General features: G+C 41.9%; 1 protein-coding gene across 1 annotated transcript in view; it reads right to left on the bottom strand.

Annotated features, from left to right (window-relative positions):
- LOC139698622 (nephrin-like) overlaps positions 1-18,183 on the bottom strand; it is a 556,765-nt gene extending 538,582 nt beyond the window's left edge. Inside the window, exon 1 of the mRNA XM_071597464.1 lies at positions 17,934-18,183. Within this exon, the coding sequence (XP_071453565.1) occupies positions 17,934-18,183 (250 nt within the window). The remainder of the gene's footprint in view (positions 1-17,933) is intronic.
- Positions 18,184-19,266: the final 1,083 nt, after the last annotated feature.

The following is a 19,266-nucleotide window of genomic DNA, read 5'->3' as shown; positions in this document are numbered from 1 at the left end:
TAGTTGGCTTAGGCTGTTTATGCATGCATCTTTAGATACTGTTCAACATATTTAGTTTTCTGCATTGTATTTAAGTCGCAGCATCACTAGATACCTATCCGTACATAAATAATGGTAAAGGACAAGAATAGCAGTTACATATAGGTTCTAATACTTTTTCCCTACCAAGATGCATATTGTCTCATATTCGTTCTTCTTGCGTATGACTGTATGTGCATTGTACGAGTGACCGTTGGTCAGACTTGACCGTTGCCACCAGGACAATTGCCCAATTGCAACGAGACTCGTAAGCCATGGGTTGTAAGGCGCGTCCTAAACAGAAGTCCAAAAAAAGATGAATATGAAGGAAGCGGAGGAAGTATGGCAAGACAACGAGGCGCTGAAGAAATTCTTAAAAGGGAGTAATTTTCAAGAAGAAACCCGATATCAAGCTTTATACGTTTTTCCAATTGGATGGAGAAAGGTGTTAAAGCCAAGGTATGCCTATGGATAATTATCTATACATCATTAAACCTGAGCATCTCCCTGGAAAGCAGCAAGCATGGAAAAATTCTTCTATGCTTCCAAAATTGTATTCCTACATAATTGCCTAAATATTACCATTTTAATTTCTTTTGACCGTTGCTTCAGCAAAATTCCTAGGTTTTCTAGGTTCCTTGGGCATCTGAATTCCGGGCGCCACCACGCATGCTGATAAGAGGGCGCGCCGCGCCACCCTGGAGCATGCAGCATTCGCAATCTTCACGCCGCGGGGGCCTTCGCACTGTTTCCTGGGGGCGAAAGAGCAAGATCAGCCACGGCGGCCCAGAGCCCCCGCCTCCGGGCACTCCTCCTTCGCCCCCGACCCATCGCACCGCCACATCCGCTTCCCTGCGGCCCACACCTCCCCGCGCTATGACCGCTACGTCGAGCAATCTCCCGAAAGATCCCCCCGCTGCTCCCTCGTCCACATACCTCCATACTCCCCTTTCAATTTCTCCAAAACGGGCGTAAAGTATGAGAATAATAACCGAACGCTCGTTCAACCGCTGATTTCCCGGTCCGATAAGTGTTTAGATGGACTTGGCTCACTCCAACCATTTCACTGCCCGGAAAGATCACGCTCCTAGATTTTTCCTTTCGCGGAATAATAATTATCAGCGGCGTTCGGTCCCCAAAGGGATCACGATCCTCTTTGAAGGAGAGTGCAGGTGCAGGAGGCGGGGTGCTGGGAGTGTTGAAAGGGGTGAGGCGGCGGGATGACCTCCGAGCACACACACGTCCGCCGGCATGGGGGAATGAAAACGCGTTCCCACGAACACGTGCGAGAAGCGCTCTCTCTCTCGCGGCGGTGGGCCCCTCAATTAACCTCTCGTGCAGGCGCGGAAGGGGGGGGGGGCGAGTCCACAGCCACCCGGGGTCGCGAACACGACACTGCACGCACCGACGTCAATTACGTGCCGGCAGCAGGCATTGACTCGGCCGGCGCCTCGGCCCTCTCGCGGGGAAACAAATCGACGACCGCGGAAAGAGACAGGCACGAACTATTCCGTTTGGGAACACAGGAACAACGAACTGGGAGGAAAGTGTAATCGTCCGAAATGGAAATTAGCAAAGAGCGAGAGGGTTGACGCGAAGGGCCGGAAAGGCTATATTTTAGAGGTGCATGGCGATGGATGCTGGGCGGGCGGAGAGGGAAGGGGGAGAGGAGGCATTTTGGGGCGGCTTAAGAGGAAGGTGTGCACCAGGGTTTACTGCGATTCGAGTAGTTGGGATTTTCAGTGAATATCAAGCCGCAGTTATGAATTAACACAAGAAAAGATACGGTTATAAGATATGGGCCACGTGAAGTGAAAAATCAATGGTTATAATAAGTTATTATGCAGGTAAAAGCACTTCGTTATTGGGTTCCTGTCGTCGATAGTATACACATATTAGCAGTTTGGAATAGAAAATTTTGAAAGCGGACACATTGCTACATTTAGAACGATTCGTGAATATATTGTTTTCAATTGTCAATCCACGTTGAACAATTACTCGATATTAAGTCTTTGTATTCATCACAGTGTCCATTGTGGTTGGTTCAAGAACAGAGGCTCCCATAAAATTTTAATTCTCAACAAAAATTAAAAATATTAACTTCCGACCTCAAATATCTTTGCAATAAATGACCAAGAAATAGATAATCACGTTCGCCATCAGAAGCAATAAATCTTTGGGGACTACTAATATTGTGTAATTCAGGTGCTGTTTCTATGCTCGAATTTCACAAAGCAAAATGGGATTTCGACACAAAAATCATTCGTAGCAGTCGCGGGTGCCAAGTGAGAACTCATTGTCATTAGAGAGAGACACCGGCGTACTGCGGCATAATTTTCCAGCCAAATTAAACAAACGATCTTAGAATAATTACCTGTATCATAATCTGATAATGCTATGTGGATGATGTCATCAAAAGCCACGTCATACTGACGGATGGGCGTGAATTCCAACGGCGAGTGGGGAAATAAATTTCAGACATCTCCGTGTAAAGTTCGCGTTGCTCTTTCGACCGAAGCCCTCCAATAAATTCCAGTTTTGAATGCGGAAGCATTGGCAACTCACCCGTGAACTCTCTGACCTCTACTGCCTCTGAACCTATGTTTTCTGGTAACCGACGCTAGGTTTAAATTTTAGGAGGCTATGCATCCCATTTACTTTCTTGGTATCAGCAGAATTTCGAAATCTCTTCCTCCAAGAAGTGGTTTCTCTCTTCCATAAATCCTGGTGAGATTCGTTCAGCAATACACCGTGGAATGCCTAATAAATTTCACTTTAATTGTAGATAAAGGAGGAGTCCGAATGAAAAGCATAATTAGGCGTCCAAACCACTATAAATTTGCTTCTCTCTCGCTTACGCGTCTCCCTGAAAGGATTTTTCTTAACTAAGAAGTTCCGGTGGCGATCTTGAGCCGCTATGATTCGTTTAGAGAGCAGAGCGATAGCACCGCTCAATCTGTTCCCAAATATTAGGAATGGAGATATCGCTCATCGATGCTTCGATAAAAATTATTTGCACGCGGAGTGACCTTTTCATCAGGGCTAATTTTATCTTCAGTCAATTTAAAATGAAGACTATTTAATGACAGTTAGAACAGAGCAGGTGACCCATTGCGCATTTCAGTAAAGGTGAATATCGATTCTCACAGACATGTCATTCTGGCACAACTGTCTGAATTTCAGAGCAGCAGTCATGAAATAGGTTTTCAAGATAAATGAAAATTTTCTCCAATTTTTTCATCAATTCATCAAAGTTACTTTCAATGTCCATTTGTTTTTAGGAACTAGATCGACAAATACCAGTGCATGTACCAATATTCTTAACTTCAACAAAATTTGCATTCATTGAATGTGCTATTGGAAAGTTGGGCAGATTCTACATCTACATCAATACCCTGCGAGCCACCAAAAAGGTGCGTGGCAGGGGGTGCAGCACCAGGAGTAAATGGTAAGGGATGAGGGGGTTAGGGTTTTTCAAATGGATGGGGAAAGGTGGGGGGAACCTACGAAAAAAATATATACATATACTAATATAACCATTCACAGTCGCTACCTTGTAGGTTAATACATATTATGTCGAGCCGACTCATGGGGGATTTCGATAACAAGCATTCTGATCTCTTATTGTTCTTGGAAAAAATGACCATTTTAACCTGTCAGTCTTGCAGTCAATCTCTCTAATCTTATATTCGTGATCCCTCCGCCCGTAATACGTTGGGGTTCGTATTATGTTCTTGATGTCATTGGAAAAGGACCCATCTTTAAATGTTTTTAATAAGTTTAATTTATATTGTAAACGCCGCTATGTAAGGGAATCCCAGCCTAAATTTTCTAGCAAAGTAGTTTCGCTACTCCGTTGGTCATAACAATTTTTGACAAATCCATCCCCCCTCCACTGAACTCGATCCAATTCCGAAATCAAATTTATCTCTTGAGGATCCCATATACTGGCAGCATACTCTAGGTGGGGCCTGACTAGGAAAAGAAAACATCGTTCCTTCACTTTTTCGTCACATTTACCCAGCACTTTTTACAAATCCCAATTTTTTAGTAGCACGAGCGTATATTTCCCGGATGAGCTTTCCCCAGGACAGATCGTGAGTAATTGTTACACCCAAGTATTTAAAGGAATCCACCCTCGCGATTGCCGTTTGTTTCACTTTGCAACTAAATGGGGGGTGTACCTCTTTTCCCAACAATGTATGACTACGCATTTTTTCAAATTTAATTCCAATTGCCATGTATCGCACCAAGTCTGGATTGCATTTAGGTCGTTAACTAGCATGACTCTGTCTTCGCGACTTCGAATGCCCCCATAAATCACCGCATCGTCTGCGAAAAGACGGAGTCTGCTATTAACCACGGTACTGAGGTCATTTATGTAAATAAGAAACAAGGTGGGCCTATAACACTTCCCTGCGGTACACCTGACGTGACCTTGACAGTATCGGATGATGCACCGTCCAGTACGGCTGTTTGAACACGATTTTTAAAAAATTGTCTAATCCAGCATATAATACTTCCGTGTATTCCATTAGTTTCCAACTTCGCGAGTAACTTGCAATGAGGGACTTAATCAAAAGCTTTTTTAAAACCTAGAAATATCGCATCAAATGGAATATTATTTTCACCGGAATGTATTATATCATGATCAAAGAGTGCGAGTTGAGTTTCGCAGGATCTACCTTTACGGAACCCGTGTTACTTATTAATCAATAAATCTTGGCTATCGAGGTACCTCATTATGAAACTAATAATGATGTCCTCAAGAATCTTACAGGAGATGGAGGTGATCGATATTGGCCTATAATTACTGGGGTCCTCCCGGTCTCCATTTTTAAATATGGGTGACACTGAAGCTATTTTCCAACCTCTTGGCACGCTATCTTCTGCTAATGATTTCTTAAATATTATGTTAATATAAGTGGAAATTCCAGACGACAGTTCTTTATACTAGTGAGCCGGTATCTCATCAAGTCCCGGAGAATTGTTGTGGTCGATGTTTTTAAGGAGTAACTCTATTCCGCGGGTGGAAAAGTCGATTGCATGAATTGGCTGTAGAAATGTTTTCGGAAGGTTCTCTGGTGTTTTCTGGGAGCATTTGTTGAAAACACTGTGGAAGAATGAGTTTAATATGTTGGCTTTATCTAAACAACTTGCTACTTTATCCCCTTTTTCGTTGTTCAATGAGTTTACGGTGGACTTTTTTCCTTGCACTTCCCTGACTTAGGACCAAAACATCTTTGGGTTATCGTTTAAATGTTCACCTTTTTGTTTCCTTTTGAATTCCGCTAGCGCCTTCCGGAAGGCCTTCTTGGCAGTGGACCTAGATGCTTTTTAATTCTGTATGGTTTCGTTGATTTTATCAGGGGAGTAATCTTTACCCGAGTTTTTAATTCTGGCATGGCATACCCTTTGCCGTCTTAGTGATTTCCGTACTACAGAGTTGTACCAACGGGGTTCCTTATTCTCTATTATATATTTACTAGACATGAATCTCTGTGTTGCTGAACGTGTTATCACAAGAAAATTATTCCACGTATCCTCGACACTCCTGGTTTTGCTTAATTCATCAAATCTCGGAAAGGAACAGTTTAACTAACATTTCAAGCCATTAAATAAATTTATTAAATAAATAATAAGCTTTAATAAGCTTTATTAAATAAATAAATTTTTCTCTTCGGTTTGTTAACTTTTCTATGCTTAGGGAAAATTTAGCGTTTACAGCCCTGTGATCACTGATTCCATCAATAACTCCAACATTTAAGACCCTTTCGGGTATATTAGTAGCTAATAGATCTAGAATGTTCTTTCCCCTTGTTGGTGAAGTGACTAATTAATGTAGGGAATTTGAGGTGAACGTCAATAAGAGGGACTCGCATAAATGCTTGTCTTTACCTCCATTTATAAAACTGTACGAATCCCAATCTACCGTGGGAAAATTAAAATCGCCACCGATTATTAATCTATGCTCATTGTTGTGGGATATAAAGCTTTTTATCTGCCTTTCTAGATCTAGTATTGAGTTAACGCCAGCATTGGGTGGTCTATAATACGCGCAGACATATATTCTTTTCGCACTGGGTATTTTTACTGAGCACCAGACACTTTCTATACAGTTATCAGGAAATAACTCAGCTCTACTGACGCTAGGGTTTTTAACCACGATAAAAACTCCTCCTCCGGCTCTATTCTGTCTGTCATTTCTATAAACTGTGAAGGACTTGGGAAATATTTCGCTGCGATATCATCTGTTAACCAACTTCCAGTTCCTATAATGATATCTGACTCTGTGCTATGAATGAGGTGGTGAAATTCCGGTATCTTATTTTTTAAACTTCGGCAGTTAACTACTACTACGGAAATTATTTCTTCGTCTAGAACCTTCTTTGTGTTCGTTGCGGTCTGCTTTCTGGTGATGCTGTTTATAAGTCTTTTGGGTGTCTTAAAACACGATCGGTCTATATTCTGATAATTAATTCTTTCTTTTGTTTCATTATCACTGTACGTACTTCGAGAAATCTCTTTAGGCAGCCTAATATTGTGAGACCCACTAACTTACTTAGAGAGACTTACACATTATAATATCGTTATCAGGGAAATTTATCTTTAAATTTAAATTTACCCCACTACCTAACCTACGCATTAGCCTAAAAATTATCTAGAGTGCTCGAGGATCCTATGAGTAACCCGAACCGACGCCTCAGGGGTGTAGTGGACCCCTGAGCGGTTCAAGGGAGCGAGACAAGACCCGAGAACCGGTCTCTCGAAGGGTTTGAGCAACGGAACGGTGTGCCTCTTCGATTTCACTTGCTAAAAAATTTCAATGGAATGCGCTTTGAGACGCCATCTAAAGCGGTGTTTCCGACTGACGCCTTTCGAAATGGGAATTGTGACTCTAAGGCGCATATTATAAATACTCCATGGTTATCTATGGCTGTAAAGTATTTTAGCGCCATTAATTTATTGCTATAATTTTATTCGTGCGCATTTAAATCTCTAGGTTCCCGTGAGAAGAGTTAATAGGTAGGGTATTGACACTGCTTTCGCCGTTACTTGGTGGAATACCTCCATTATACAGAAAATAGACTCGCAGCAATTCCAAAATAGTGAAATTGTATTAATTTAATTTTGAAATTACGGTGCGTGTACATTCAATAGGCTAGGTATTATTTTAATGTGTTAACTATTGTCGCATCACCCCACTCTGAGGTCCCAGACTCAAATAATGGTGGCATGAGCTGATAGTTTACAGCGCTTTCTACCTTTATCCCTCTGGACAATGAGGCTACCTCAAATAGAGCTACTCATCAGATGGGACGTGTGGTGGTGGACCGATTGGCGTGCCATGTTAAAAGCCGATCGGGGTTCGATAATCATTAAAGCTCGGCTACCTCATAATTTAAGGATATACTTTTAAATACTCTTTTCACAGTGTTTCGTCATTATCGCTGGCAATTTATCAATAAAATATGGGTTTCCGATGTCATAAAAAAACTATTATGCTTCGTACATGTACTATATACAAAAACAAAAGCCATAGATGTTGATATCGTGGTGTCATTTCCATCTCCAAGATGTGAAATTACCATTGCAATACATTTAAGTACTGCACTCATCAAAGTCGCGCCAGAAGATACAGCCTTTTTCACAAGAATTTATTTTTTTTTATTAATCTGATTAACTTTGCGTTAACCTTAATTATTCCAAATAAAACGTCGTAAAGAATAGAAATTAATATGCAAGAAGCAACTTCTTCGGTACATCGTGAAAAATGATGTATTTTCTCTTCTAGGATATATAATAAAAAGCCAAAAATTTCCTAAAGGTTCATAGAATGACATGGTATGCAGGTTTGGTTAAGTACCTGAGGACCCTTTTAGCCTTGGAGCTATCCTATCTCAAATTGGACCAAGCACAGCAATTTTCTAGTCACTAGAACTTCGTGGGAAACCAACTGGAGGCACTCGAACAAACCCTTCCACCCCCGTCACCTCAATGAGCGATTTCCACTCGCCGCCACGCGCTACCATCACCTAATAATACCAATTTCCAAGATAACTTTCGCGGAAGTCATAGCATGCTTCTTCAAAAATCTGGTTAAATGCTCGTACAGCGTTCTAAAAGTATTTTATTCCCGAAAGCATTCTACTGTCACGTATTAGTTTCCGTAGATATATTAAACAATGAAATATATGAAACGGAATGATAACTGATGTTAACAGTCAATGGAACCTGGTATCTGAATAAGCATAAATCATAACTTTTGAAAGAGCTTCGTACCGTGAGAAAAAGTAATCAAAATATTTAAATACTAATGTACCAATTTCGTCTATTGATTATTTGAGTATACAATCCGTAACACAAAATTTTAAACAAAAAGGTTTGCTTGGATAGAATTTAATAACTCATAATTCGAGTGAGAAAAAAGCGATGTCCTCGTATCATGAATTCACTCTACCTTTAACCTTTCATGGCGTCCATACAAGGCCCACGTATGCTATCAGAATATTTGAACTTACATTTACCATATGTAAATATAAGTTACTAAAAGACTACAGGTAATTGCAGAGAAATATAAAAATATAGGTGGAATTTCACCTTTGATTCCTCCCATGTGAAACGTTTAGAAAGAATCATTAAACCAATGGAGGGTTACAGAATTAGATAATCTCTACGAGAAGAGCTACAATTTTATTGAAACATTGCCATGAGAAAAAATTAAGTGTGACCGGATGATTGGAGAAACTAGAATGAGTCTCCTGAGACAGAAAGAGAGGAAAGGATACGAGGAAGCTCTCGAACTGAGTAGCGATACTGTGGGAATCATTAGAATACACCTACCATACTACAGTAATTTCTTCAAAATCAAACTAAAATCATATAAATTAACTCCAGTGATCTGTTTTTGAAAGCAGGAAGTCGTAGTTTGCTCATTCGAAGTCTTCTCGTGACTAGACAATCATAGTGCTCATTATTGGTCTGCGTGAATGTGATTTATTAAGTGTTTCTCTAAGTTGAACAAAGATTTAAAATTGAAAACTTGAGGCTTTGAGAAAGGAGACTTGATTATATTTTCAACTCCACACGAGTACTTTTGCGGAAAATTGACGATATCAACAAAACCATGCGTAAGTCACCGAAAAATCGTGATTGAAAACCATTATTGCTAAACGCTATTCAATTTTATTAATTCCTTCAACAAATTTTGATGGCTAATCAATGACGAAGCTGAATGTAGGAGCATTCTTTAATACGACTCTTGGCAATTCGTAATTTACATAATGATGGAGGGCATTGTGATATTCATTTCCAAGTAAAGACGTTCAATATTAATTACAAATTGAGTCAATGCAGGACTGACTTGGTCTTTATAATGGGATATAGCAATTAATACTGAAAATATCGAGCGCCGGGTAATATCGCGAATTCCTTAAAGCATCGCCCACGTCGTCAATACTAATCATTTCGTTTCCTGGCGATAACGTGTACTGACTTTATGGTCCATAGAAAATATCGGCGATACGGTCATGTACTTCAGGGATGGAATTACCATTGTCATTACGTGACATGCTGTGGTATCACTCTATCCGACATGTTTATGCATTAGCGCTGTGTAAAAGCTCCTCATTGAAAGAGATAGGGCGAGGACCTCCCATCCTCGGGCATCCGTCGGGAAGAAGAAGTAACAGGGCGAACCGGTCAGGCTAATTCCTGAGTACCCGAATGGAGAGGCAGGGGATACTAGGACAATAGGGTTTAGAATACTTGGTCATTGTTTGTATTCCATACCAAGTTACATTCGGGTTGTTCAAAGTGGCGGATCTGATGTTTGCTATTTGCATGGCCACGAACTATTGAGAAAGAAAAGAATCTCTTTTATCGATGTGGGCAGCAGCCGATTTATCTAGGATATTCCTAATAATCTATCCTGCTCATGTAACGCAACGTTAGATATATTACATCTTCGTTGCTAAACGCATTGGAATTAAATCGGTCTAATAATTACATTCGTAACTCTAGCGCCTCCAACCCCGTTTTTCCAAAAATAATATGAAGTTTCCTATTCCCTCATTACGATATTTTACAAATCAATCAGCTCTTCTGTACATTCCTTTTAAATCGTAGATGGGGTCCATATACAGAGGACCCCAGTTGTCTAATGCATATTCAAGGTCAAGTCCCGCCCACGCGAATTAGTACCGCTCCATGACATTGTTTCTCAACTTCTTCAAATTCTGTTTTTCACCTGAATATTTTTAAATCCATGTTGGTAATATCACAGCAGTTCAATAAAATAATTAGAGTGGTAGATAGGTGCATAATATCCATGAAACTAACCAAATCGAACCAGTCGCTATTAAAATATTATATATATTTAATTATATAGTATTTACATATATGTATTTGCAGTATTTGTAGTGATATCTACGTCTCGTCACATTGCGCTCAGTGATGCATTCAAACCGATCTACATGCCGGTGTTTCCACACTGTAGGCTTTGCTTGAGTCGGAGCAAAGTACGTCCATCCGTGAGGAGTTGGATTGGCACCTCGCCGCGACGGAGAGCGAGCGCATCGCCCGCGAGGAAGAGCAGGGCCTTCCCGCCGCGAAAGAGGAGCCTAATTAAAGTGCGAGGGAGAAAGCGGCGTGGAAGGCGGAGAGGGGAGGGGCCTGGTGAAGAGGGTCGAAGGGCATCGGGGAGCTCACATTAACCACGAGATGGCTTCACGCTTTTTCACCACCCGGGAGCTCGAACTTGATTTATAACCACCGTGCATGAAAAAGGCAAGAGCACTGCAAAAATAACCGAGGAATGTAAGTGGGCTTTACTGCTCCAATATTCTTGGCCCTTTGAGGCACTCCGAGAGAGAATTTATGGGCTGATTCTGTAAATAATTCCGAAGAGGTGATCCCATGAGTCCGTGCTCATGGGCGGGCTGGGAATTCTCCTTGGGGCGGGGTGGCAGGGTGAAGGGGGTGATTGGGGATCGGTTGAAGAGAGAGTAAATATTCCACGTAGAATGAGGTCCTGCTTCAAACCATCAGCAGCTTAATTTGGTCGACCGCTCATGTCAAAACGAGAGTCTGTTGTTTCGATTCTATCGTCGGAAATACATTGCAATTCCCCATTGCATTTTAAAGCTCTTGATTGCTTAAAAGAGTATGAAACCAAGAATAAATGAGTCTGATTTATTTAAGTTATTAATTAAAACAAATACTAATGCAAGATAAGGAATCAATTGCCAATCCATTAATTGGAGCTCCACGCAGTGTTGTCGAAATAAAAAAGGACTACCGACAGATTCACCGTTCGACGTTAAGTTAGCACCACGTGACGCTTTAAAAATAAAATCCATCCCACTTAGGAAGCGTGATCATGAATTCCGCATACTTAAATACGATTTCATGAGGTGGTAAGCGGTGGCACTAGTGTAATTCTGGTCGGTGAAGCTGGCCTAAGTGTGCGCCACGGTGGTTGTCAGTCCTCAGCAACATAAGTAAGTCAGGAGAGGTCGCAGGTTAGCAGGGCAGCGGCAGGCTCCGAAGATATTCGAGAGTGAAGGGTGGGAGAGCAGAGATCACCACCCTTCTCCCATTTGGGATTGGGTCTCCCTCGCCGAGGACTTTCGGGGGTAGTTTTTGTGGTGCTCGCTCGCATCACGGCACTTATTTGGGTTCGCCTCGGGAAGCAGTTGAAATGTGACAGATGCCCGAAACAAAAGGCTTCTCGAGCATCAACGATACGATCTTTAATCCGGACGCCGTGGCCGTGGCAGCGCCGACGCCAGTCTTTGTACTCTCGCTGAGATATTAAGCCGATGTTACGGGTAGGATTAATCATATTTCCAATGCCGTCAGTATATCTGTACGAATTATCTGTGAATTTGATCCTTGAGGCTGAAATCGACTGCATATCAAGCCAAAAGATGAGGTGACTTAAAGTCACGTATCACGAATAGGGTCGCCATTGTTGTGACGCAATCCCAGGACCCAAAAAGGTCCTATCTCGGCAAGTAATAATCACTGTAATAATAACTAGATGATGAAAGTGAATGCTCTTATAGATATGTTCATCTCCGAATGCTAATTCATTTGCAGGTAAAACACTGCTTATCACTTTCTGGTTACTCGCAGCTCACTGGCATCTCGCGCCTCCAACGTTATTGCCATTACTCTGTACGCGGTATTTATATTTTACACACCACGGTTAACCTTCATTTCCACTCGTACCGGTTTTTGATCGACTGATGATACAATTAATTGTTTGACCTCTCCGATTGCCAAATATAAACTATTAAATGCATATCTTCATTGTTAATTTAAGTTAAAAATGATAAAAAGTAAAGTATTGACAAAAATATTTCATTTGAAATGTTAGTGATGGTGGCGATTCCAACGATTAAAATTACTCTGAAGCATATTGATGATGATCGTTATTTTATAGGTAAAAAATCTGTGTACAGGATGTTGGACGGGACTCTTAGAAACTGCGACTCACGCACGAACTAACGTGGGAGTGGACGCAATGGATGCTGGGAGGCGTAGATGGGATGGGTGCAGGAGTAGGGGGAGTGGCGGAGGTCAGGGCGGGCAAGGAGGTCACTCGAAGAAGCGAGTAGGTCGAGTCAAGAGGACGACTCCCCCCAGCGGGCCATCTCCCGTTTGATCGCCCTGTTGTCTTTTAATCCCTTTCCCCGAGCCTTCCATCGGATCCTCTCCCGGGGAATCGCCCCAATTCGGCCGGTGGATTGCTTTCTCGCGGCGGAAGGGCGGGATGGCGTGAGCGAGGGCTTCGGTCACACGAGTGGCTTCTAACTGCTGCCGAAACGGCATCTGCAAAGGCCGTGGGAATCGTCTGATTGAGAAACTAGGGGCTGGTGGGATCCTGCGTTAACGTTAACCCCATCGCGAAATATATTCATTTTATCGCCTTCACTCGCGATTGATACTGGTACTGAACCAAAGTCGAGATGGATCCAGATGATCCATCCCATCCCTTCAAAATCCAATAGTCGTCTATCATCGCCTGAGATAGATACCACATGTCGGGGTAGACAGTTTTTTGTCAAAAGCCCAAGCATTTACTAACTAAATATAACAAAAAGTAATCCGTTGGTGCTTTTAGGAAGTAAGAATGGCAAATTTATTGTCTTTTTTAAAACATATAAAATATAGAGCTAGATATTTTACGGTACATGGGCATCGAAACTGTTGAATTATCAAAAGAAATTTAACCAGAAGTTTTATTTTCATAAGTCGTTATTATAGAAAATTATTAATGCTTAAAACGTCAGGCGGAAACCAGACCCCATAACATTGCTCACACAAATCAATCGTTTATCATTTTAACGATTAAGGACAGTCGCGACAGTAAAAATAAATATTTTATATCAAATAGAGAAAAGCACACAATCACCAAGTAAAAACATAGGGTCACTTTTCTTTTCTAACAAACTGTCAGCGTCCGTCCAAGGAAGAATGAAAATATTTTATTCAAACATTTAGCCAAGAATTGCTTTTCATTTGATTGAATTGAGCATTTGATGAAAACTTGTTGAATACTGCTTTTTGTGGGCGACATGATACGAAAAACCGTTAAGAAATTATATTAGAGAAATACTAGAACAATTTAACGATAGCGATCAAAACATGCCCAGGGTTATTCAAAATCCCTCTGGAGGAGACTGCTCCATTTGCCATATGGAGGATGACTCATGATTTGGCAACTTATTATGATGACCTGCCATTTTAAAAATACATATTATGATATTAAGCATTATTAAAACATCCCTCAATGATTTCCATTCTAATCCAATTGGCAACGAATGAATTAAATGCGGAAGTAGGCTTCTTTACACACGCACACTACCCACGGTTGAAATTTAATATTCAGTTCCTCCGTGAAGCTAGGAAACAGGGAATCAAGAAATGCGAGTTTATTCCCTTTTGAACTCCGTGTCGTTTCTTTTTGAGATCTCAAGAAAGAGGAAATCGTTTTATGTGCTGAAGATGAACCGAATATCGTTACTTTTCTCATAGTTTTCCCTTCAATTTCAGTCTTACGTCAAAGGAACTTTATTTCCGGCGAAAAACTGTTGGACGACAACGTCTTAAACATGCCCCCGTTCAGGGGAGAGCCCGAGAATTCATTCTGGTACCGACAGGGGTCCAAAATGGGGGGGTGGGGGGCAAGATGCCGCGCGGTGGACCCCTCCCTTTCACGGTCATTCATCTTTGGCCCCTCGTGCAGCAGCCTCGGGGAAAATACCGGTTCGACTACAACAGGCTGCGCTACATCCACATTTTCTCACAAAACAAAAATAACTTTGTCTGATAATCACCAACCGATCGTAACCTCGTCCTAGAAATGTTGTTTTAAGGGAAATGATGGATTTAATTGAGTAAATAAATATTATTTATTTAATAAATAATGCCATCTACATATGTAGTCCAGCAATTAGATAAGGCTAATGGCTAATATATCAACTGTGTTAGAGACGATGCACGTTCGCCACAGCACAACTTCGTGAACCGATGATCACCTTCTCTTGGCCATCATAACTTATTTCCTTTTTATTATGCTCTACATATTTAGTGCCGCATATTTTAATGATTTGCCGGTACGAGGCAACCATGCATCAACAGAAAAACCACAAGAATGGTATTTTGGAAGGTGGAACATAGCCCGCTGAACCCGTGGTGAAAGGCAGCGATTTCACCATTAGGCACTGGTGGCGCAGACCGAGTGCCGGTCGGCCCGACATCAGCTGCCACAACAGTGGGCGAGAGTGAAGTTCACTGCATCGGCCGCAGTACTGCGGTGTGAAAAGCAGCATGAAACCACCACATTATTCTCCCCAAAATATGCAGCCTTATCTTGCATTCAGTAGAATAGAAAATATATGTGCTGCAGTAAACCAATCCTAGGATTGAAATACTAAAAAAACAATAGCAATTCCTTCAAGCTTTCACTCTCACAAGCGTGCAAAAGTACATCCTCTTCCTTCCTCTCCCTTACTTGCTCATTTTTTTCTCTTCTATTATGAATTTACCACCCCACCACTTTCCAATTTCCTACTCATTCCTCTTTTCTGCTTTTTCTCTATTTCACTCCGCAATTTCCCCATTTCTTCCAACGTGCCTAAACCTTTTGGCTAGAATTTCTCTATCAACCTTATTTTATCAACTCTTCTCCTCTTTTTCACCCATCACCCACCGGGCCCTAAAATGCGATTCTATTCACCCTCCTGTCGCAAATACCCAAGCCGTTTCGGACCCTGACCCGCTACGGTCTAGCACTGTGAAGCCTACGCCCATCACCCTCAGTCGCCCCTCATCTCTGTGCTTAACCGAGAACTACATCAATTTTCCACTTCTTCCAAATTTATCTCTTCTCATCGCATTCATTCTCCCAATTTCCATATTAACACTGCAGTTTCATTTAAAATACGGTACCAAATGAACAGCGTAAATAAAAAAAATGAATAATTATTTAGTTTTAAATGAGTGGTTACAAAATGCAGGCTGGGTCGGAGTGAGGCATCGCAATATTCTTCTCAAACGGAGTCCCGAACATCCATCTCATGCCGGTTGGCATCAGCGTTATTTTCTCATGAACGCAGTTTTAGGGCTTAAAAAAGACCGATGTAATGACGCAGACGATAAAAGTATTACGGAAATCGCTTTTGCAAGTGCTGACGGAAATATAATTTAGCTCCTCATATTCCTTGCGGAGCACAGAAATTGTGACCGCCGGGAGGAATTATCCCCGTGGGTCGTATTTTGTGCACCCTCGGCCTATTCATCCACGCATTCACTACCCCTGCTCGCCCTAAAAGAAGGGATATCCACCTGTGGGGACTATGTTGAGGGAGCGGAGAGGCTCGGCATGAAAAGATGAAATATGAGATCATTCAAAAGAATTATGTTTCGCGAAAAATTAATGCAAATCCATTGAGATGAGCAAAGGAATGAATGGAGGAAATGCTTTAGAGAGTAAATCAAGTGTGTGCATTGACATTCAAACTCTGAATAATTTGTCCTCATTACGAACCAATTTAGAGCTTTCATAATAAAATGAGGGATTAAATGGGAATAATTTTAATGAAAAGAGTTATAGGTGAAAATATCTTGCAAATAAAATGATTGCGAATAATAAATTTAGCTTTTAATAAGAGAGATCATTGTAGCTATTACGTACGTTAAGATAATGTGAGAATGTCTCGTTAATGAACTAAATCATTTCTGATTTATTAGAGTCTCAGCCAACAACATTTGATAAAATTAAATAAAACAGTTTCTGGCGTCACTTGGTGGAAATTCTTCATATTGAACTTAAAATTAAAACGTTTGGCTTTTCCACATAAATAACTTTTATTTACGACCTAGGTGTCGTTATGGTATAATATCATCAGGTAAAAATAGAAGTCAAACACTGTATATATAGCTCTGGATGGAGGGGAGGAGGAGGGAGGGAGGAAAGCAAGGATTGGTTGAGTACAAAGAATCCTCCCAATAGAAAAGGTGAGACCGGCCTTCTACAATAAATAAAAATTAATCAACCAGTTATGCCACACCAAGGACTAAGTTAAACCCATACACAACAGTGGGGCGTACAAACTCCTCTTCGAAGACTGCAACCATAGATATACATAGGACAGACGAGAAGGAGATTTGAGACGAGAATAAAGGAGCACCGAGCATTCTTCAGAAAAAAAATCTCCACGTCACTCTACGCCAAACACCTGAAAGATTGTGGCCACAGCAGCGATTTCATCCTTTAAGGAGAGCCAGGAAGAGGTTCACGACGAACTGTGGGCGGCCGTGAACCAGCAAAACCGACAACAATGTGGCTCGTGCTCGAAAATTGTTGCAGAAGATGGTTGCCAATGAACTGAACTTGTCGTCTACTGTTGTGTTTCGCATTGTTACTGAAGATTTAGCGATAAGGCAAGTGTGCGCCAGATTCGTGCCCAACGTGTTGTCAGACGACCAAAACACGAACCGAGCGGAAATTTCAAGTGAACTTTTGCAGCGCATTGAAAATGAACCTGATTATTTGGACAACGTCATCACTGGTGATGAAACCTGGGTTTTTCAATGCGACCCAAAAAAAACGCCAAGCCCTGAGTGGCACACCGACCAGTCCCCAAAGCCCAAAAAGGCAAGAATGGGCAAATCAAAAGTGGAAACAATGATCATTGTCTTTTTCGACAGTATGGGAGTGGTCCATAAGGAGTTTGCTTCTCAAGGGCAGAAAGTTAACGCTGCCTACTACGTGGATGTGCTGGAAATACTTCGAAAAAGGATTATCAGGAAGAGAAAAGACATCTCCGCTAATTGGCAACTCCGCCACAACGCGCTACGAGTCCGCGAGTTCCAAGCCAAACACCAGGTACCAACGCGGCTCACCTATATTCCTTACGTCGCCCCAGAAAACTTCTTTGTTCCCTCGGATTAAAGCAGCCCTGAAAGGAACCCGTTTGGTGTCCATAGAAGAGATCCAATCAGCCGTGACGAAGAACTTGCGAGACACATTCCAGGGCGCGCACCAGTCGTGGCAGAGTCGCAGGAAAAAATGTGTAGAGGCCTAAGGACAGTACTTTGAAGAATTTTAAGTGTTTGTGCAAATCTGTTCAAGAAATTACTTAATAAAAGTAATTGCATTGCTTTCGGAACGCACCCTGCTGTACACTCTCTTTCCTACTCATGAACCCGTTTATACATTATTACTCGTCTCCCCCCCCCCCCCCCCCCCGATGTACTACACTCCGATGGGCGGGTATCATTACGTCCGGGGTCGAAAAAAGACGAATAATTGGGAGCATTATGCATTTCTCCAACGTAAATGCCTTTTCAACTGGTGTGAAGTCACATGAGGGCAGGTGAGAAAGGTGTTTCTTGAAACTCACCAATGACGGTCAGCTTGACCTTTGTGTTCCTGGTCGGTGATTTGCGGAAGTCCACGCGACATCTATATTCGCCCTCGTCCCTCTCTTCGACAGAGTCGACGGACAGCGTGGCGGGCTCCGTGATGGTCCGGAAGTAGGCCCGCTCGTCCACCAGCTCCTTCTCCTTCCAATGGGACGCCTTCTCCGAGTGCTTGCCCCTCGCGTCGTAACTAGGCGAGAAGAGAGAGAAGGTTGAAGTGTTAAAGGTCATGGTCAATCTTGCCGCATGGGCTGGGCTAAATATTGGTCGCTGCTTCCCGGAAACCCAAACTGGAGCGATTTACCCATCGCGTGCTCTCCCAGTGGGATTGAGAAAATCATTAAGTCATAATAATAATAATGATTAACACATGTAAATCATAATTTTATATTGGAAGCAGTCGACAATTTCATTTTCTCTTCTTCACCCAACTCTAGGGTGGTGTGAAACACTTTCGTAATCTGAGCCATCGGGTTTCTTCACCGAATATTTTTTTTTCTTAGAAGAAAGCGCTAACGTTAAGCGTAGTAAACATAGACCAAGCGAGTAATGGAATATTTTTATTGGAAGTGAGAGCCGACTCAACGAACTTGGTTATTGTTTAGATCCACATGCCACAAAGTAATCATAGAAAGGGAGAATTCGACAACGTACTCGTATGTACGATAAATTAGACTTGGTGTCCATGGAGGGAAACATTTGATAGTAGTAAGTAGTAGCGTGATAGGGGAATACAGTTGAGAAACAAGGAATGACCATCGGGAGAAAATAACAGAGCATAAAGGAGATAGGGCTTCATCATGGCAAACATTTACTTTGAACAGCATAACGGGCGTGGGTATACACGAAAAATATCAGGAGGTTCAGAATGATATTGAGTTGAACTATAATATGGTTAGGTACAGATATTGGAACCCACCCGCGCGATTGATTCCCGCCGTTTTTCCGGAGCCAAGGCTTGTCCAGCCATGTGTGTAATAATGATGAATTATGAAATCAGACTTTCTAGAATAAGACAGGGGTGGCGGTTTAGGAAATGAAATGTTGAAATACACAGCGAAGCAATTAGAAAAAAGGATCAGGTGGCTTAGAAGGCATTATGAGTGAGGAAAGAAAGATGGGCACAATAAAAGAAAATTGGGAACATACAGGGCCTGAAATAGAATCATTTTGTCTCACCGACGCGGAAGGCTGGATTGAGAAGTCTTGGAGAAGAAACGCCACCCGCGTTAGTTAGTTGTGGGTCGTTACATTATGCAGGACGTCGCTGGACTCGGCCCCTGTTCGAAATTAACGTCACGAATTCACGATGCC

Source organism: Hetaerina americana, unplaced genomic scaffold, assembly GCF_022747635.1.
Source record: "Hetaerina americana unplaced genomic scaffold, ioHetAmer1.1.p SCAF_9, whole genome shotgun sequence".
NCBI lineage: Eukaryota > Metazoa > Arthropoda > Insecta > Odonata > Calopterygidae > Hetaerina > Hetaerina americana.
The sequence above is the reverse complement of the archived record's forward strand: the minus strand, read 5'-3'. Positions and strand labels throughout refer to the sequence as shown.